At 40.7% G+C, this 16,135-nt stretch overlaps 1 protein-coding gene across 2 annotated transcripts in view; it reads left to right on the top strand.

Annotated features, from left to right (window-relative positions):
* The window catches only part of LOC142585830 (uncharacterized), a 339,390-nt gene extending 323,890 nt beyond the window's left edge, over positions 1 to 15,500 (top strand). For both annotated transcript variants that reach the window (XM_075696858.1, XM_075696857.1), the window contains exons 18-24: positions 1,110 to 1,225; positions 4,717 to 4,810; positions 4,895 to 4,983; positions 5,485 to 5,629; positions 6,307 to 6,404; positions 8,863 to 8,978; positions 11,080 to 15,500. In XM_075696858.1, coding sequence (XP_075552973.1) covers positions 1,110 to 1,225; positions 4,717 to 4,810; positions 4,895 to 4,983; positions 5,485 to 5,629; positions 6,307 to 6,404; positions 8,863 to 8,978; positions 11,080 to 11,095 — 674 coding nt within the window. In that variant the 3' untranslated portion in view covers positions 11,096 to 15,500. The remainder of the gene's footprint in view (positions 1 to 1,109; positions 1,226 to 4,716; positions 4,811 to 4,894; positions 4,984 to 5,484; positions 5,630 to 6,306; positions 6,405 to 8,862; positions 8,979 to 11,079) is intronic.
* Positions 15,501 to 16,135: the final 635 nt, after the last annotated feature.

The following is a 16,135-nucleotide window of genomic DNA, read 5'->3' as shown; positions in this document are numbered from 1 at the left end:
CCACAATTAGTTCGCACTATATATATATATACACACTTCTAAGCTTTCCCATCCCCTCTCTACCTCGACCGCATGACCGGCTTCCCACACCTCTTCTTACACATACCTTTTTTTCACTTTTATGTAGCATTAAATATAGGACAGCAGGGTGGGACCTCACGTATTGCATGATAAAAACTGCGATGCCATGATTGTTCTGCATTTCTTAACTGGTTCAGTTTGTCACCTTGGCCATGAGAGATGATATAGTGTAAGGCACAAAACCATGTCAAACAAACGAAAAAAAAAAAGTCAAACGTGACGATACAATGCTCGGGTGCATGAAGCCACACCTCCCTTCAACGGTTGGTGGGATAGCAAGTGTAACACTCGCTAGAATGGTTCATTAATATTAAAGAATTGCAGTGCATTCGAACACAGATACCAACCTGGCTCTACTTTTATAGATTTTTTTGTGTGTGTGTGTCTGCAAATAAAATCTGCAAATAAAAAAAACGTGACGTCTGTTACGACTGCAGAGCTACAAAACTGCGCCAGCCTAGCCCGACTTCGTATACTCATACCTTCAATGCCTCTACACCCATTTCCCCATAAGCTGCACATGTGCGTAGCACAGATGGGATGTAGCACTTGTACAAGATAATTTTTGGACGATCTGCCCGTATAGAAGTAAATTAGCGAGCATTCTAGGAATATTTAAGCTGAATGACTCTTGAATGTTCATGCTATTAATTTCTTTTCGTCCGCGCTCCAGCCAATCTATACACGTATAAGAATCACAATTTTAAGACTACCTGCTACTACGATTATTGGAACAGCTGTACTGGCGGCGTAGTTCGGATGCCACACACAATATAACGTGAAGGGAAAGCCATTAATCAAGCTCTCCCACACTCGTACAGTATCAGTCAAAAAGCAGTTCTATAATAAATACACTTTCACGGTACTATTGTGCTGACCTCCGCGGCTTTCTCCGCCCTGCAGTCTCTGGTGTTGCAGAATGTTCTTTAATTTTTTTTAAATATTTTTTTACACATTTGACCATACCGAAATCAGACGCCAACAAGAGTAAGCCTGGAATTCTCATTTCTCCTTTTCTTTATTTTCAGGGGAGCTCGACGACAAAATGAAGTGGCTCAAGAACTTTGAGCGGCTGCTGGAGATCCAGAGAAACATAGTGTGGCCACCGGTGACCGAACTAGACTCAAAACTCTACATTCCCGAGGTACTAAGCGTAAGCGGACGCGTGCGTGCATGCGTGCATGGCAAGTGAGTGTTATGATGGAAGTATCGTAAAAAATTTGGCAGAAAAAATAACAATTAGATGACAGTACAGAGGACAGGACAGGAGGCGACAGAACATTGAAGGAACACTAACGAGAAAAATTATTTCACCTGCATTAGTAAATTGTCATTCCGCGATACCAAAAAAGCCACGAAAACGAAATACGGGTGGCGACGCCGCCTTAAAGGGACACTAAAGCGAAACAATAAATCAGTTTAGACTAATGAAGCATTGTTTGAGAACCCTGCAGGCAGTCATTTCAAAAAAATAGTTTGATTACTAGATGAGAAAATGAAGGTCCAACTATCAGTATTTGAATTTCGCGCCGAAACTCCAGCGCTGGTACGTCAGCGTGACGGCAGGGATTCCAAAATATGTTTTCGCATTTGGGCCGCGTTGGCTGAATAAAGGTTCCCGAAACTTGCCATGTTTAATATTTGGTTACTTTAGAACACAATGTAGTCAATCTGTACCGCTTTATATAATTAGAAGGCCCTAGAAGATGCCATCAAAATCCAACGTCACAGCCCCCAGGTGCGGGAACTTATGAAAGTAGGCGTCGCCACCTGTATTTCGTTCTTGCGCATTTTCTGGCTTACCAAACGTCTTATCGTTGTAAGCGTGGTCTTTTTGGTGTTGTAGAACGGTAATTTACTGATGCAGAAGAAATCATTTTTCACTTTAGTGTCCCTTTAAAGTGCCCGCATCAACTCAGATGTTGACGGTGTCTTCCATGGCCTAATGAATTGTTTATCAGTAAAAAATAGAATACATTGTATTGTAATGGAGATAAGGACTGAACTTGGCAACTTTCGCGAACTTTTACTGAGCCGCATCGAGGCCCAAATACCAAAAAAAAAATGATACTTGGATATCCGTTACGTCACAGTGACGTACGAGTGCTGTTGCTTTGGCGCGACATTTAAAGAAGTTGAAATTCGACCATCTTTTCTTTTAATGATGAACCTATTATCACGAAAATAACGAAAATAAAATCTTTAAATAATGCTTTATCTGTCTAAAAATGATTTAGTGCTTCTCTTTAGTGCCCGTTTAAAGCTGCTTTCGTTTTTCTTCCGAATTTTTGCTCTATTTCCGTCACGTCTGTTCAATGAACTCAGCAAGAAAATTTGCTAGAGTGAGAGAGAGAGCGAATGTGCGAGCGAGGGTTTAGATATTATTGTGGTATCAAGTTTCATAGCAAATTGGACTGCTGAGTGAGCGTGTGACAGAATGATGAGCAGGTGAATCAATAAAAATTCTGTGTGAGTGAATTAGTACGTGTCACCAACAACTCTCGATAATGTTGTAGCGTAGAAAGTGCAGTGTTTAGAAGATGAGCACGAGGTCACAGATTTTATTATCAGCCGCCACAGCCACACTCCAATGGAGACGAAAGGCGATAGCCCAGGTATCACAGCCCAAGTGCTGGTTTGGAGCAAAAGAATTCATCAATCAATTCTCGGACGAGATATGATGGTAGCCACAAGTGTAAACATGTTGGCGCTGCCCCGAACAACAGTTGAAATGGTGCGGTCTTTGGCGAGGAGACAATAGCTAATGATTTAACATTGAACACCCTTCATTTCCACCAGTGCCAGTAGGTTAACATTGCACTTTTAGTTACGTATTGCAATACTCAATCAAACTCAAATAGAAGAAATAAAATCCTGAGCAAACTATACATTTCCTGAATCTTCTATGTGCGAATTATGAGATCTGAAAAAAAGGTACAGCAGGAGAGTTTGCGTTGCCAGTTTGTTTAGCTAATGAGATACTCTTTGAAAAATTTTGCGAGAAGGACAACCCGTGATTTTCCGCTGAATCGGCTATAGCGCATCCCTTCCACACGCCCTAATCGGTGAAGACAAGTCAAAGAAGGTAGAAGGCACTTGCGTGGCTCACCTAACGAAATAGAGAACGGACACTTTGCACTACAAAGCTTGTAGGCCTCTTATCATCCATTCCCGCGTTCCTCAACCGCCATATTATTCCTTCCCCATCTCTCTCCCGTAAGCATTGCTTTTATAAAAAGCCAATTTCCGTAGCAGTCCGACGATTCGATTTATTAATTTGTGCAGCGTAATTCTCTAGAAAAACCAAACTTAATTACGAAGCAGAAAAAGCCAACTTTCGCAGCAGTCTTATATTATGGTATCGATGCTCTCGAACGTAACTTTTTAAAGATAAGGCTAGTTTCCAGAGCAGTCTGATAACGCATCCATGAGTTGGAGCGTAAGAAACGCCAACTTTCAACAGTCTATAATGAAGCGTCTTGCGAGACGACATGTGAACCTCGATCATTGCATAGATATTAGCAGTGCAACCGAATTTCGATGCGGGCGCGCATTCACATCATGCCATTATCCCTCCGAAACACCACAGCCGCAGCAGAGAGCCGAACTCATGGCCTAGCACTCAGCAACAAGTGCGGATGTGCATAGTTGTCCGTGGCAATGGTTTTATATGCGTTCCATAATGTTTCCTTTAACCAGCTGCACCACAATACATAACTGTTATGCGGTGAAGCACACTGTGTGTCGCGGTGACATGTATTGCGGCGGGATCGTTAGCATGCGAAAATAAAAAATAATACAGACAAATGGAGCTCTCCGGAGAGCACTTGAGATTACAAAAAAGCAGGCGGCTGAGGGTCTCGGGGCCCTCAAGAGGCAGAGGGCGGATCAAAGCGAAACCAGGGCAGTCCAAGGTATAATTGAGGCCGTCGCGCGCGATAGCGAACAGCCGATCTTGTGTGCCAACAACCCAGGCACGTTACGGCCTCGGCGGCTCCAACCTACTGATCAGTCGCGGTCAGCCGAACTTCTGTACGAACACCCACGGCCTCGGTGGCCTCAGCTAACAGACCAGTCTGGGTTTGGTGTGCCGAAGGCGCTGCCAAAGTACACCCCATAACACATTTACACTTACTGCTTGTGCAAATCCTCACTTACCTTCACCGCAGTAAACTGTATGCTTCACCGCATAACACAACTGTATTGCGATGAGGCTATTTTGGGACGCACACAAGACATTTGCGGTTGCTCGCTAAGCGTCATATATTCAGCTTGATGTAACATACATTTCTTCTGCTTTACGAGAATTAAATGGCTGACACAATGTGTTATGCAAATATCTATTCCTCTGCATGTACTTATATAAAAATGAGGTTGCTGTACTAGTGCTGCAACATTAACGGGGTGTGGAAGAACCCATACAGTTCAGTGTGTGGAAGCCTGCATGCGAAATTAGCAGTGCTTTTCATGCAAACTTCTGTTCGTCTTCGTTTCACAAGGGCCGTCTCCCAAGGCAAGCTTAATTCACCAACTTAATAAGCATAGAAACTCAGCTTAAAGCTTATCTCTGAAAACCAATTGCATAATTCTGTCTTACAAGTCAATCAACGCTGTCTTAAACTCTCTTAATTTCAGTTCCTGAAAGTACCACTTTCAAAGCAACCATGTGAAAGGCTAATCGTCAGTCCACGACGGCAAATAATCCTCGAGGGGCCACTACAGATGCTCGGTAAGCCCGTGCAGCCTAAAAATATGCCACCGGGCAAATTACACAAGAGAAGTACATGAAGTTCTAGTTTTTCTTCTTTTTCAGATACCTCCAAAAGCGGCTTTGAAGTTTACGTAGTCCTTTTTGATGACATGATTCTAATCACGAGAAAGAAGAAAGGACTGAGCAAAAAGGTAAATAAAACTAATTTAACGTGTGGTCATGGTGCTCGCAGAAAAGGAACGATTGACAAGATAGCTAAAGTATCGAAAACTTTATTTTGAGCACGTTTTAAATGTTTTTACAACCTGCTCCGACAAATAAAGTATTGGAGTGAGCCCCAACATTGAGAGACATGCTTTCGGCCTTCCCCCATTTTATATTGTTGATGTGTACTTTTAAGGCAGGTCAATTAAGCAGCATAAAAAAGATTTGTACATTCTGGCCTTCAGGATTATCTGCATGTAGCTGTGTATGAATGTCTGAGTCCTTGGAATGTAATTAAACAATGCCAGTTAAGGTTTGCTTATTTAATTTGTAATTTCATGGCTAAAATATCCTTTCTTAAGTTGTCCAGATGCCTACTCAATTTTGACTAGCATGCTGTAATTGTGAGGTATCACCTTTACATGTGATATAGAAGCAAAGATAGCATAGGGGGAGTGGAGATAACAATGTACTGTGTGGTATTATAGAAATCATCACTAAACCTGGACACAAAGCCCAGCCAAGATAAAAAGAACAATGCAATACAGGATGGCGTCAAGTACATAGTCTACAAGCAGCCTCTGTCCCTGGACCGCATCTGCATCCATGATGTCAGTGCACAGGAGGGTGCCGGTTAGTAGTAACAACTGTTTTTTTATTGTCCAAATGGCCAATGGTTTTGTTAGGTTGCTCCACATGATGATGTAGCAGTATAGTGCTGACTTCTTGAGCAGTTGACTTTTATTTATTTTATGCCAGTTAATTCAACTTTCCTAATAAGTTTACTGTCAAAAAGGCATACCTTTTAATCTCGTTTAATTCAAACTCGAATTCAACTAGATCATATTTTCATGTCCTGGTGGGATCAAGTTAACAGGAGTCTACCGTAATCACAAGCTAAACTTTCAAAAACTTAGATTGCTGTGAATAATCTCTTCCTTGTGTATTATATGACTGGCTCACATTTTACAAAATCTCAGCCTCCTCTGCACTAGGCCGTACACTTGTAAGCTGGTTACAGATGACACTACTCGCTGTGATGAAGTAACAGCTACAAGCCAAGGAGTACCTCGTTAATAATTCAGCATATGCCAACAGACAGCATTCAGACCTAGTATTGATGAAACAAATGATAGCAGTTATATTACAGAGGCTGAAACATACAGCATGCGTTGTGATCGATTTATCCTGTTGTGTTCATCGATGTTGAACACCTACGTGCACATTAAGGAAATTCTACCTGCCTTTGCCCCATGTTACTATGCTGCTCGAGTCTTTCTAAATTTATTTACTTCTCCATGTATTTTCAGCACACAACCTCAAGAACGTCTTTGTATTCGTCTGCTTAAATCGGTTTCAACAGATCATCACAGTGCACACACTGCAAGCCTCAAATGAAAGCACAAAGGTAAGCAAACAAAAAAAAGAAGGATGTACCATTATGAACCGTTTCTAGCAAAATCTTTTCCCAAGAACTTTCACTGTCAAACGACTTTTCCCAAATCACACAATGAAACACAACAATCTTTATTTCTTTAGTGCTTCACTTTTCCTTGCCGTCATAAAACATACTCGATATAACCTTGCATTGCTTTAACTTAGACATTGCATGCAATAACAGATAGTATGGTGTACGGTTGGGCTGCTAGGTGACATACACAAGGACACTGACACAAAAACATGAAACAAACACGGACTTCCTGTATTAGAAACTATTCATTCACTTACACTCGTCATACATTATATACATTTAACTTTGTAAAAGTGAGGCAGGTAAAAAATGTGATGGCACATTAATAAGCATGAAGCCACATATGAAAGCACATATGACAAAAGGTGCACTGATACACATGCAGCCAGCTGCCTTTTCCTATGCACTTGACCAGCTCATTTAGTAACCCACGCACTTGATCTAGCTCAAGAATATATGTAGTTACACACAGCTATTTGTTGCTATACAGAGGAGTTTGAACAGAGATAGTGTTGCATTTTCCAAGCCATTACATTGTGGGGGCCCCTAACAAAATAACACAATAACAAAAGTAGGTTAGCACCAAGCTTAACATGTTGTTTACCAATTCATTTTAGCCCCCCATTAAGGCCCAAGAAAAATCTACCAGCTACATTTTGTTGATTTTTCATGTCAGACGATCTTGTCACACTTTCCATACATTATGAAAGTTTTGTAAGTGGCGCTTTATTCACTGAAAGGCTACACTAGTGTACTTTTTGAAGTGCACTGGGCCTTTATGGGAGTAAAACCTGATGTAGGTCACGAAATGTATATGCCATATCTTGGAGCTTCTAAAAAAAAAGGCTTGCAGCGAAGAGCCAAACGAAATTTCGCGCTAGCCCACACAACCTTCTGGTAGCGAAATTAGCATTTTAGTGGGAAATATTGTTTGTTATGGCAGTGTTTTACTTATCAAGTGTGTAACATGACTTTATCAAGTAACAAGGAAGGGCTTTGCTGTTGCTTTCAGAGGCGCGCGCAACACAAATATATTATTAATGCAGATTTAGACACAATAATTGGCAATGAATAAAGGCATTCAAAACTAAACCATTCAGCATTTGGTTCAGTGGTTATTGAAACATTCAAGAGACTGGTGACATCTCCAGTGACAGTCGGTTCTTGTATTGCAATCCTGTTGTATGATTGCTAGGCATCATTTTTGTTAGAATTTTCTGTCATTTCAAGAGGTGGTGTCTACATCTGCTTCGCCAATTTAGATTGCCCTACTTTTATAACATAACTCATTTCAATTGGCATAGAAATATACAGTCTTTGTTGTTTTCTGTTCCCTCCGACTTATTTTCCAATTAGTAATAAAGGATGCATGAATGATCTTTCTTTCTAAATATTCTTCATATGATATCTAAATGGTTTCTATTTATCTAAATGTACTCTAATACTGCTTGCAATTTTGTTTATTGAGAATACAGCATCGTCATCTTTGTCGGCAGCAAGAACCAGGAGGAATACCGTAATAGCAATGTTGATGTAATACTAAATACATTTCTTTCCTGCAACAGTCTCTGAAGTTCTTGTAGCCAGCAAAAAATATTTTTACGAAATACAGGTAAAAAAAAACATCATGTGTGCTTCGAGATCAAGCATACACATAGGCCCAGCGCACTTTACAAAGTAAACCTGCATTTATTTTCTTGCGACGGTATATGTATTGTATATGGAATGTCATGCATTCATCATTTACAGCCTTCTCTTCTAAAGCTTGCCCAAAAACTTCAGCTTCGAGAAGCATATGCCATGCTTGACAAAAAATAAAGAAGCTGCATGTACAGCAGCACCTGCTATGCTCAGCACTTTTCCAAGTTTGGTGATGAATAGATCAAACACATCATGCAGCTGACAAAAAACTACCATGCGGTCGTCTTCGCGGGACCCTTCTTAGCAAAGTTGCGAACCAACGAACACTGTGTATTTTCTTTAATTATTTACACATGAAAATGGTGCTGGGCACTAATGGGTTAAACATTTCCATATTTCTTGGCTGCTGAGGTCAAACTTTATTGCAAGTTACCTATAATAACTAATGTATAAAAATTATGTTGGCTAAATTTGTCTATGGTAGCGTGCTTTACCAATACCTTTCTTTGACTATGCATTCTCCTGCTCAGTGCCATGAAAAACATGTAGTGTGGCTTATACGGGATATTCGTGCAGGACTTTCGAAACATGTCCAGAGGTCACGGGCTCATACTGCTGTTTGCAGTCATTGAGTACATAAGGGGATCAAAGAGTCACTAGTCACTGTAGTCTGGGGCTTTTTCTCAGAATGAATGTGCAGTGCTGTCTTTTGTTTCTGCCTGTGCACTTCACAAGTCCCTTATTGCCTTTTCAGCTCACCTGGCTGACAAAACTCCGGGACACCGTAGACAGATGGAAGAGGACACTGCAAAACACTGTGTTCCGGAATCAGAGGATACCAGCCAACAGTAGCGCACCGCCACCACCGAAGTAGGCACAAGACTCCCTCACCCCACCACGGTGTGGGGCTTCAGACCACGTGTACATATACAAAAGGCACAAGTGTGGCTTGGGCCATTTGCACCAGCAGACGTTAAATGCACGAACTCCACAACCTGCACAACATGTCCTCAACAATGTCAGGCCTGTGAGCAGTGGGCCACCGCAAAGTGTCTTGAGAACGTTCCTGAGGCTGTTCCCCACTAGAGGTAGCAATCCAAGTGGCGCGGTTGTAACTGTCGCAGCTCCTGCTGCTCAAAGAAGCTGACAGGGGAAGCACAGTTCAAGTGTTTCTTACACGACTCCTGTCGAGACCATAACCTAGCATAGTGTTGCTCTACAATTGTGTCTAATGCATCCCGCTTCCATCCGCATTGGTTCTCTTCAGAGGCACCTGCTATGTTGCACACACCACCCATCAAGCACTTGGTGTTGTCATTTGTTTTTACGCATGTGTATATATGTGTATGTAAGCATGTATAGTCTCACACTCGGAGCATCTGCAAGTAGGTGCACATCCGTGCAAGCTTTGTTTCTCGTTTTGTTCGTTATGGTGAATGAAAACTTTCTCGCAAAAGGATAGAGTGCGTGAAATGGAGTGGATCCTCTGCTATTCAGGGTGCATTGTTTCTTGGTCATTTCAACTGAGATTGTTTCCACCAATGCCTACATACCAAGAATACTTGGAGCAGGATCATGGAGCACATCAGAATTAGAATGCAAGCATAGCAAAAATTACGAATTAGCTTATCTTCAGCAACACAACTGATAGCAAAACATAGAAGATACTTGGGAACAGCGACACTCAAATGAAATAATAATATGAAGCACCTGTCCTTGTCCTTACTTAACCTTAACAGGAGTGTTGAGCAGAGGTCTGCTAGCGAAATCCTGTAATGCAGATATGATCAGAGCTAGAAAAATGGCAGGAAACATACAACAGTGCTGACTTAACTTGATTTAACAGTGTCAATGTCCCACTGAAGCAAAGTGACCAAAGAAGAAATGATGTGGAATGAGTATTTATCATTCATGGGTGTAAGCACACTAACAACCTGCACTTTCCTCATACCAGTTTTGCCATTTCACCTATTTCAAGCTTCCTTTAGGTAATCATTCTTGCTCATGCTTTGAGATCAGCTCATTGCTCATATATCATCAAACAACACAACGGATGTGAAAAGGCACGGCATACAGCAGCTCTACTTTCAGATTTATACCCCTGTCAAGCGGCCAAGCACACTTACGGAAAGTGCACTTCGGCACCTTGAGTGACACTTTAGGTTATGCGGTGCTCAACAGAAAAACAGAGCGCACACTCGGTTAAAAAAAAAAGTGCTGACAGACTAAGAGCACATTTTTGGAAAATGCACATTCGAAAAAACTTCAAAAAGTGATTGTTTTACATTGTATTATAAAGAAGAAAACTTAATCTATTTTTCTAAACAAAAAACTAAATTATTTTTATTATAAGAGTGTCGAAAGTCAATGTGAGCCAAGCCAAGTCAATGCCTAGCCAATCCAGAAGAAAATGGCAGCATGTGATGAGGTCACATTTGATCCTGCTAGAACAGAATACGAGTGAATTCTGTTCTCATTATTTTGTTAAGTGCTGTCCAACAACTAAAATGAAGTTCTCTGTCCTTTTTTATGCATTACATTTTGTCCCATTGAAATCGCTGGCGGAAAGGCTACACACTCGGCCAGCAAAGTGCATTCTGTGAACACACTACGATTGGAGTGCACTCTTCGACGAGTACACGCTACTTACCACGTTTAGACTTGGGAAAGTGCACTTAAACCGAGTGACACTCTCTGTAAGCGCACTTAACTTACCCGCTTGACAGGGGTATTATTTATCCATATACTACTACGAGCCCAAAAACAGATAATCGTGAAAATTAATTGCACAAGACAAAAAGTAGCAAGTGAGACAATTGGCCAGTCAAAAATATTTTACATGGCTTATTCATTCTATTTTACATTTCGTATCACATAATGTGCCTTCGAAGTTAATGACTAAAAGTTAATTTAACCCTTTCAGGGTCGATTTTTTTCGCTCCAGGGTCTGTTTTTTTTTTATTTATTGCAGATTCCAATCCTTCTGAGGGACCTATTTTGAAAAAACTTTCCATAATTTTTCTAGGGTGACCGTAAAGTGAGAAAAAATATTTACATTGGTATATACGTACTCTTTATTCCTGAATAACATCAATAAAACAAGGAAATAAACATATAAGAATTAAATATTTGATGCATTGTTATAGTTCAAGGCTTAGAATATGCGCAAACGAGAATATTTCGCAAGTCTCAAATGTTCCTGCTCTTACATTAATATTTACGTCTATAGTGTAATGGAACTGCATAGGTAAGCGCATTGAAGAAAACTGTGGTTGTGTGCCCGTTAAAAAAGCAAAACTTGTGACAAACTTCCACTAATCTTCGTCTTATCGCCAACCAGAGGCAATTAGATATCACGAGTCTCCCCCCTCCCCCCCAGATAGAGGAAAGGAAAAGCATGCACGGCGGCATCCTTCCCATGCACACCCTTGTGAGTATTAAACGAGTGAGAAACAGGCGGTCACCCTTTGAGTGACAAGTAACGAGATGGCCATCAGTTTTGCGAGCACAAGAACCCAAAACCCCCCTTGCGAAACAAAACCCAAACTGCCGCCTGCCCCCGCGCATGCCAATGCGCGAGCAGTAGTATATAGATGCGCCGAAGCAAACTAGCTCTAAAACAAACCATGCAACGAAAACCAAGAGGGAAGCATGAGAAAAAAATTCCCCATATTCCCACGTAGTGGCAGCACATGCAAAGAAAGAAAAAATTAGGAAATCTGCACGCTTTTTAAGCGTACAGACGGCGCCGTAAATATATGGCATCAACCATTTTGCACGTCATTGACCCTGAAAGGGTTAATAAAGTTAAGACTAACTTTATTTAAGCCACTATGCAAACTATGCAAATGTGGCTTTCACAGTTGCTTTGTTCTCATTGGTAGACAGACTGTGCATGGAAAATCACAGCAGGAGAGTTTACAAAACTGCTAGAATTCATCTAAAAATTTTTGCATTTACCATATACATTAACATTGGAAAATCGAAGACAGTTATTCCCTAATACATGTTCATTTTGTCAAATTTTTCTGCAATGCTCCTGCACCGAGATATTCCTCCAGAGTTCTGTCACTCAGTGTCAGCTAATTACAAACCATAAAATGCAAACTGTAGAATATGATGTAGAAGTAGCCACTCTTTTCATAACTGCACAATAAAGGAACAACAGACTGAGAACAAACCTGATCCTGCAAGTCGCTAAATTAGCTCATACAGGCAAAAAGTGACGGAATGCTAACGGACTGTTGCACATTTGCATGCAGTATGTAGACACATAGAGTTCCTCTCATGCAATAGCCTGGAGCAAAACATGGGCTTGGCAGAAGCTGTTTGCCTGATATTGCATTTTGTTTAATGATGTATTGCCGCAACATTAACACTGCTGCAGGTACCCCTTCATGGTTGTGCGGTTAACCACCACATAGATGTCACTTCATAAGACTATCTTGGCACTTGCAGCAATACACAAACAAGAGCCATAACATTTTTTACTGTCAAGCCTTCTAACAAAACCAGCACTGCATGGCACTGTTAGTTATCTCAGCTCCTCTTTCCTGTTGCTATGCTCAAAACTAAGGATAAGAGTGGGCAAGGTGACTCAGCTAATAGGCCACAAGCAAAACAAAATCTAAAAGTGAACTAGCAAGTCTCTCGGCAATCTTCAACATTAAACTAAATGAGCACAATGAGAGCGCCTACATGCAACACAAGTTTGGACTTCATAGCATAAATCCAATTCTCTACAATTGTAAATTACAAGGTTGGCTTCAAATCTATAAACAAGCTAATGAGAATTTCTTTCTCTATATCTGGAACACATAGCCCTCTTTCCTTGTCTATCAAACCATAACATCTGTAACTAGGCGAAGTTGTTCAAGTTCACTACTAAACCTTTGATCAAGTCAACCTTAAATGTAATGCTGCTTGTTTTTCCGTAAGCACTCAGCACCGACATGAATGATGTCAGAAGAGCTCTAGGCCACCCACTGCTATGGATCTTGAGGTATGCATGCATATAATGAATACATAAGACAAAACTAAAAAGAACATGGTGCCGTCATCTAACACACAAGCTCGATATCTATGCTTCGTACCACTGCGCCGAAGCCATCTTCCACTAGCATGCAGCAAATAATGCTGAATCAATCCAGGAAATGTAGCACATTCCTGTACAGCTGTTAGGGCGTGTAGAAGTGTCTTTGCACATTACTGAAAACAACAATTTTTGCCTGGTCAAGCCAGGCAAGCAACAAAAAGCCAAGTGTTTTGTTAATAATATGGACCTAAAAACACAATATTGTAAAATTTCAATGAAAACAAATCAGCAGTAAGCACAAAAAAAATTGTTTTGCAGTTATCAGAATGAAAACACAGGTCATTGTCTAGTATTCACAACAGTACAGTACACAGAAACATCACATGGAGCTGCTGCTTGCACTTTATTCGAAATTTTCAATTCACAGATTTGTATGCAAGTCTCCAAACTTGAGTATGCTATAACATCTGCTGTCACTCTGCTTTCAATATTGTTTTCTTTTTAAGGATTTAACAAAACAGTAAAGTGCAATGAGGGAAGAAGAAATAGTATGACATGACTGGACAAATGAATGCCAAAAAGCTAGACTATGGTCAGCAGTGTTTCCAATCAAGTTAATCAGAAATGTACACCGCCATAAATAGTTAAGGAATGTCACTCATTATGTTATGTACTACAGCGCAACTGCTCCAACAGATCATGTCACGGTATAACTCAAACATGAACACAATGAATACAAGGGCTTCGTGGGCATTTAGATTTCATATACACACGTAATCAGTTCTTTTCCTACAAAAATAATGTGCTTGGCTTGTAGAAGTCCCCTACCTCAAGTGCAATCTTACAGTTTTGTTCTCCCCATTTCAACACTGGACCCTGATCGCTATATGACAGACATTGCATTTACCCAGAACTTGTCAGGCAGAACAACCGTGAGCCAGTGCACACTGACGTTGCACCCGCAATCACAACCAGTTGAAGAATAGTTTGTGAGAGCTAGTTTTGTCTGTACAGCATGTTCCGCATCCGAAGACGAAACTCTGTGCGCCAACCTGCTGTCTTGAGTTTTCTTTCTCGAACCCTTTGTTACATACTTGTGCGTGAGTGGTTTGTGATGACAAAGCCTGCTCCTGAGTACAGTCATTTCTGGTAGAGGTTCGTAGGACAATGGCAGTTTGTAACTTAAACACTTTTTTTTGCCTCCCACAGGGCAAAAAAAACTAAGACACCTGGCTTAGTACACAAAATAACCCGCTGAGAAATGTGATACGACGGTTTCCCGTCGAGAGAGATGTCCTGCTGGTTATTTAACACATGAGGAAATCAAATATACTTAGCAGCACAACCGTAGAACTGCATGTGTACATAATGCTGTAGCCACGTAGACTTTTGAGTGTACATACACACAGTTGCAGAACGTGCATTTTGCAAATGAGATTGCAGCCTGTGCAGCGCCACCCTGCTTTTAAGCCACGCGTATTGCAGTGAAAATGTCAGCTTTTGTCAAATTAGCTTGTGCATCTATACAAAAAATTATTCTTATTTGCTCTTTCACGCCTAAGCTTGTTTCGCTATGACAAAATTTGTCAAGGAGGCTCTGCACCTGACAACACTGTGAAGTCTGGTATCACATAATGCATTGATGAAGAAATTGCAGAAGCAGGCAGTCACATACAGCTATTGCAGATTTTTGCACTGATCTCCTTTCTCTGTCATAACAATGTAAGAGAACATCACATATTAATGGATAATGTAGGAATTCTTTGCTCAGCCAAATTTGCCCAAACAACATACTCTATAGGTTGGCATGTTCCTTTATCATGCGAATGGAAGTCTGCATTGCTCAAAGTACAGTAGGGAAACAAAAGTCATGGGAATAAAACCCATGCACTGGCCTGCACAAACAAGCTGCATGGCCAAAAACCAAACTGATACTACAGTGCAAAGCAATACAATGCAATCTTTATTGTGCATAAAGGAAAACAAAACAAAGAAAACGTAAAGGAAAGCACAAAATACCTTATCGTTACACTCTAGAGAAAAATGAATATATTTTAATGCTGCACCTCTTTACTATCTACTGCTTTGACTGTAGCTCACAGAAAAAAAACTCCTGTGCCCAAGTATTAATCTTGCCTTTAGTCAAAACTCATGCCAACAGCTCATTACAACTGTTGTCTTCATGACACCATGTCACACAATTAGTCTGAGATCAAAGAACCAACATAGTGCCAGATGCATTTGTCAATCTTGCTCATCCAGCACTGTGAAGAAAACCATCAGACCTTTCACAATACATCACTGTTCTTTTACAGCCAGCTATAGAAGTTCTCTGAGTCTTGTATTATTTTACAAACCTTCCATTCAAAAGTTCTTTTTGCACATTGTACAATGTCATTATCAGATGCCCGATGGTGCAACACTCTCCAAAATCGTTAAGAGTAGGTTGCTCTTAAAGCAGCACATTTCTGTGCTGACTGCACAGTACTTATTTTATATCTCAGTAGTACAATCTTGCTACCCCACCTACTGTACTTTGAGAGCTGTTCATTAACATTAAACTGTAAGGTTCAGGGTCTGTAAGGTTCAGGTACCTCTATAACACTTGGTTAAGTTCACTACAAATCTAAAGTTCTTAGCTTCTTGGAAACCAAGCCATCTTTACTATTTTCAACATGCTTCTATGTTACAGCTGCAGAGCCTCCTAGGCAACAGTTCTGATTACAATCATGATCCCCACATTAGAAATCAACTTCCCTTGGCTGCTCAATAGTAAGAATGCATAGCATTGTGAGCAAGTGCTGAATTTGCTTCTAGCCTGGTGAGAAGCAAGAGCATCCTCCAATCATCTATCTTTTTCTGTTATGGCATGCTGCTAATCTGAAAGGATGACCTGTTGGGGGTCACACTTGTGTAAATATTACATTCGTAACAAGCACTTACTAACCTCTCCAAACATGTAAATAAGCACCACTCACATAAAGAAGCCAGT

This window comes from Dermacentor variabilis, chromosome 6, assembly GCF_050947875.1.
Source record: "Dermacentor variabilis isolate Ectoservices chromosome 6, ASM5094787v1, whole genome shotgun sequence".
NCBI lineage: Eukaryota > Metazoa > Arthropoda > Arachnida > Ixodida > Ixodidae > Dermacentor > Dermacentor variabilis.
The sequence above is the reverse complement of the archived record's forward strand: the minus strand, read 5'-3'. Positions and strand labels throughout refer to the sequence as shown.